We start from the raw sequence: 5736 nt of genomic DNA, 5'->3' as shown, positions 1-5736 counted from the left end.
TGGTGGCGGCGGCGATCTGCCCTAAAATCGCAGCAGCGATTTTCCCCTTTTAATCTCAGCTTTCAACAGTGCTTGAAAGGAGATTTAAGAAGAGAGAGAGAGGGGATTTAAGATTAGAGAGAGAGAGAGAGAGAGAGAGAGAGAGAGAGAGAGAGAGAGAGAGAGAGAGAGAGAGAGAGAGAGAGAGAGAGAGATCATTAAAGAAGAGGTGTTTTATATTGTGGGGTTATTCATTTATTCTCAAGTGAGAATTGAAAGGGGTTCATACCCTTTAATTATTAACACTGTAGCTACAGTGTTTATTTGAGAAATCTCAGTTTTGGGATTTGCTCTTGAATTGTAATTTCTTGTTTGATTAGTAAGAAATTATCTGTGTGGCTCCCGAGGACGTAGGCAGTTGCCGAACCTCGTTAAAACTTGGTGTACTTTTTCTATTCTGCGTTTCTGTTGCATTAGGGGTTTAGGCGTTAAATTCCCAACATTTTTTACCCTCAAAATTCACTACACTGAAATAACTTTTTGATGATATTAATAGCGACCTCTTCATTGGGTTAGAGACTTCTGATAGTCATATGGGTGCCCTCAACTATCGCTATGCTGAACTATCATATTTCGCAATATCAGGAACGAGCTCTTCATTAGGCTAAAAGATATTTGGTGGAGGGTTTTTATGCCCCTAATCGTCACTATGCTAAATTATCTTTTTTTTTTTTGTTGAAACCGACTAAGGAAAAAAAAATTTGCCCTCAGTTGTTGCTACACTGAAGTATCATTTTTTTTAACAATACTAGTTGCGAACTCTTCATCAGTCGAAAAAAGGATTTTGGAATTTTGCTAAGTAAGTTCCCTTTTTTTTTTTAAAGGTTTTCATCATAGTTAGTTTCCCTATTTGGTTTTGCCTATAGGTCTTTTGGATTTTGCTATAGCAAAGGGATTTTCATATTTGCCTGTGGCGATATACTACAACAAGATGACCTTTTTGCCCCTAATTATTTTGTTTTGTTATTTGTTGAGTCCTTAATCGAAGGTACCTCCTAAAAGAAACAAGAGGGTAAATAACAATAGATTCTTGAGTCTATTGAAAACCGTGGATCCAAAATCAATTAAAATCCTCTAATCATGGGTGATTTTGTAAATTTAAAATATCTAATTATTATTCCATGCACGTTTCACAGAAATCGACATTTAAAACCCTACATGGGACAGAATTGTGACATTATTAATGTTACTCAACCACAATCAGGGTCTATATAGCCTAAGACAAATTCATGCATCACGTCCCTTATATTACTCATTTTAAAGTAATCAGAGTAAAGCTGATGCAACATCTTGATATCCTTGATAACAGTGACCTCACAGTTACTCATAACAAGAGGAACAAAACAAGCTTGAACAATGGCATCACACATAGAACAAGCGTAAGATTTTCAGAACTATTAAGAACCATAGTCGGCCCGTTTACAAACTTTAACCGCTGATGATTCTCCCCAGAACATACTATGAAGACACAGACAGGACAAACATCAAAACAGGAGCCTTAAATCACATGCTCCTTTGAAAAATTTCGACCTGTTTATTTTTCAACTAAAATCTAACATCAAGGCTCCGCAGCGGGATCTCCCTTTTCTTCTGCCTGCCCTTCTTTAATGTGGAAGCCCTCAATTTTGTGAGACACGTCATTTACTCCGAACTTTACCTTATCGGCTGATCCATTGGCACTAATATTAGCATCATTCTCACCAGTGGTGAGTGGACCTGTTTGCCATATTCTTATGGTTCCATCCTCAGATCCTGATGCATAAGATTCACCTCCAGGAGAAAAGCGCACACAGTGAACAGGACCGTGGTGACCTTTGTTACAACCTGCATTGATATGGTAGAAAAAGTAGCCGCTCAGTTCCTCGATCCATAAATAAAAAAATTCGCTGCAAGAATAGTAGCGAACTGTAAAATATGAAGAATACATGTGCATGTAATACTGAAAAGAATAGCATGGAGATAGAAGTCATGTCCGCATGAGATGATATTTTTCCTCAGACATGACTGGTGGACCATGGATACAAAATTTCATTTACACAATTTTAATTTTAGGGTTAATTGCGAATAGACCCCCTCTAGTTCAATTTGTGTGGATAGACCCCCTGTACTATTTGCCCACATGCGGATAAAACCCCTTTGAACTTTTCGACTATTTTAAGAGCCCCCCAAAAAAAAACAATTGCAGGCTGTATTCTCACAAGTAGTACTTCAGGGGTCTATCGGCCTCCTCAAAACTTTTTTGAATGTTTTAAGAGTAAAAAAAATCAATCAGGGGGTATAAAAAAATCAATAGAATTACAGGGGTCTACACGCAATTGGGCAATAGTATATGGGGTCTATCCGCACTTAACCCTCTAATTTATATCAACGCTCCGATATGTTTCTGACATACACTTGTGCATGCTTAGATACCCAGTTTTAATTTTTAAAACACAATACTAGATTAAAATGGACGAGATATCAAGGTACTTGTTTAGCTAAAAATTAGTTACATGTTTATTTATAACGGTTTGGATAGAGAATAGGGTAGGGGTGGGGAATGATTGATCTAAACCCAAAGGGAGGGAAAGGAGAGGAAGGGAGTGTGATGTTACTAATTGTGTTTGGATAGACAACCAGGGTATGGAGACGAAGGGAGAGTGATAGAACTAAATTATGTTCGTTTAGAGTAGAAAATAGGAAGGGAAGGGAGCAATTCACTTCAAATCCAACCCCTCCCCTCCCAATCCGTCCACTTTGGGAGGGTTAAGAAAGCGAGGAAATTTGCGTCATTTTAACCCTCCGAATCCTTCCCCTCACTTACTAAAAAATGTAAACAAACACAATTTTAGGTTGCTTAGCATTTCCTAACTCCTCCCCTCCCCTCTTAAAAAAAGCTACCCAAACCCACCAGTATGAGAACAAATGCCTAACTTTTCTTGTAGAAGGATAGGAAGTCAATGAAAGATGAAGTGTTTCAAACCTTCAAACTATGGCATGCAAATATATGCAAAGTCAATGACTACTACAATCTTGCCTCGAGTAAATATGATATTAGACAACTATTGAAATTATTTAGTTTACGTTTTCAATATATCTCTAATACAGACCCCACATTTTTTTCAAGCTCCTACTTTGCATGCATAATCAGTTAGGTATTAATTCCCAGCCTAACTGGCCTTGTAGGCTAATCAGCGAGTCCCTCCTTTTTCCGTTCTTCCTTGACCAAATACTTGGCAACAAAAAAGAAGGTAGAAATCAGATAATACATAAGGGGAAATATGGCTAATCATCATGGAAGTTTTCCAAATATAGAGTTCGACTCCATAAGGGGAAATACTTTAGTTATGACATGACGATGATGCATCCTACTGAAATAAACTCAGCTACAGCTAGTACTACAAAGGAGCAGTTTGCAAGACCATACCAATTTCTTCACCAGTGTGGAAATCAAAAATGTGAACCCACATGTCTTCGCCTCCAGCAACGAATTTGTTTCCATACTTGGGTTCGAGTGAAGCAGATTCTACAGTGCATGGCATGTTGTGGCTTTTGATAAGTCCAAAACTGGTTGGCATCGAAGGAGAAACAAATCAGGTAACATACACATTAAACAAAAATGAGATGACAATATACTTGTTATAAACTTACTGATTTGCATCCCAAAACTTAACAGTTGAACCATCAGCAGTTGTGATGTACCGCCCATCTTGACTAACTTCAGTGCTGGTGACAGGTGACTTAGTCTCAAGGGTTTGGACAATTTTTCCACTTCTTACATCCCATAACCTGCAAATGACAGGATGAACATAGTAAGGGAAAGAAGAAAAATGTATTCACACCATAGCCAAATTTGTAATTTATGCTATCGAGTAAGTTAAGTAGCGCATAAAGTATATATAATTACCAATTCACAAAAGCTGATTACAGATTGATGGGTCTTATAGATTCTATGATGGAAAATGGGAAGTCTTTAATCACATTTAAAACCTTGTTTGAATAAATGGGAAGTAATTGAAATAAATAAAATATGGGAAAGACAATAAAGTTTACATTCCCTGATTTTGAGCAGAATTTTATGTATTATATTCCCAAAATGTGTCCATAGTTATGGCAGGCAAACAACAACATATGCATTTAGACCCATACAATCTCTACAATTACACAGGAAACACTAAATGTCAACATAAGTTAAAAAAATAGAAAAGAATGGCAAATATAACCATGAAAGCCAAATAATATAATGGAAGGAAAGGAGAAAATCATTAAAGAAAAAGAACTGAACAAACAATGCATACCTCACGCCCCCCATATCAGTGCAAGAACTTAAAATTGTTTGGTCACTATGAAGCCAGGCCACAGTTCTCACCGAGCCAGGAGATTTATCAATTTCGCGAGGTGGTGCATCAAAGCGATTCAAATCAAATATACGTAAAACTTTTTCAATTCCACCAGTAAGCAGAAACTTTGTATCCTGTAACAAAGTAATGGTTCATATGCCAGAACAACTAATACAGGTGTAATTTCAACATGTGCCAAAAAACCAGCATCCAATAATCATAAAATAAATCTTACACTAGATGGGCATATTTGATATAACTAACTAGGCAGACTACAGATAGCTATCTTCTTCATTCTATACTTGAAAGGGTGTACTACGGCCAGTTATGACATAGTGAACTACCAACAGACTGACACCACAGAATATAGATTCACATAGTCGCTTCGTTACTAACAATATCTAGAATGAACCCAATCAAAAATGATATCTATCCGATACTTGATTGGGCTGAAAGCTCAATCACTCAGACTATAGTTAGCTTCTCAACTTAGGGCACAATTTTGAATGACTTGTATTATTCCAGATAAAGTATTAATAATTACAAATTTTACTTGTCTGCCAAAATAAATCAAAGTTAACAGCCTATAACTAGTAAATTCCGCATAAAGAACTGCTCCGTCTAAAAACTTGTCTGCAAACTTGTATACATTGCATAGCACACCAAGCCTGTACGCGCGCGCGTGTATATATATATATGCACATAATTGATGTAATAAAAAAATGCTTACGTTCAATAAAATAAAATGAAAATCAAATGTGGATTTAATAAGCCTCACATACCTCTGAAAAGGCACATGCACGGACAATATGTTTGTGTTCAAATGAGTGTAATACATCACCAGTTAAGGCATCCCATATTTTCCTATAAAAAGGTAAATGCATAAGAAATGTCAGAATTTTCCATAGAATAAAAACAAGCTTTTATCCCAAAATTTGAGGTTGGCTAAATGAATCTTTTTCTTTTGTTCAGTGAAATGTACCAGTGTAAAACATAATTAACGATACAACATCAAAAGATGCAAAGCTGCCATTTGAATAGTTGATATAATCTTGCTTAACAAGAACAGTGTTAAAAGTACAGCAATGGACAGAACAATGGGTTAATAGAATGCGTCCATTTCTAATGAGAACAAAACATCTAAAAAAGATGTTGCCATTACTAAAATTATTAAAATCATAATTAAAAAAAAGCTTAACTACTAGGCTGCACTAACTGTAATGGATAGTTAGGAATGACTTTCATGTAACCTTAATTTTTTAAGCCAACAAACCACCACAAGAATGTCAACAAACAGACAATTTACTCCTCACGCATGACCCATACACAACCTTAGAAAGCATAGCTACAACTTACATGGAAACTTTTTTTTTTGGTG

The 5736-nt window shown here is 36.3% G+C and overlaps 1 protein-coding gene across 1 annotated transcript in view; it reads right to left on the bottom strand.

The window, feature by feature from the left end:
* The window catches only part of LOC109828593 (serine-threonine kinase receptor-associated protein-like), a 6668-nt gene continuing 2240 nt past the window's right edge, over nucleotides 1309-5736 (bottom strand). Inside the window, exons 3-7 of the mRNA XM_020395556.1 lie at nucleotides 5141-5222; nucleotides 4317-4492; nucleotides 3670-3807; nucleotides 3446-3585; nucleotides 1309-1863 (exon numbers count right to left, since the gene is read on the bottom strand). Of these exons, the coding sequence (XP_020251145.1) occupies nucleotides 1598-1863; nucleotides 3446-3585; nucleotides 3670-3807; nucleotides 4317-4492; nucleotides 5141-5222 (802 nt within the window). The 3' untranslated portion in view covers nucleotides 1309-1597. The remainder of the gene's footprint in view (nucleotides 1864-3445; nucleotides 3586-3669; nucleotides 3808-4316; nucleotides 4493-5140; nucleotides 5223-5736) is intronic.

The sequence above is a fragment of the Asparagus officinalis genome, chromosome 1, assembly GCF_001876935.1.
Source record: "Asparagus officinalis chromosome 1, Aspof.V1, whole genome shotgun sequence".
Taxonomy (NCBI): Eukaryota; Viridiplantae; Streptophyta; class Magnoliopsida; order Asparagales; family Asparagaceae; genus Asparagus; species Asparagus officinalis.
Note: the sequence above shows the minus strand (reverse complement) of the source record. Positions and strands in the feature narration are given on the sequence as shown.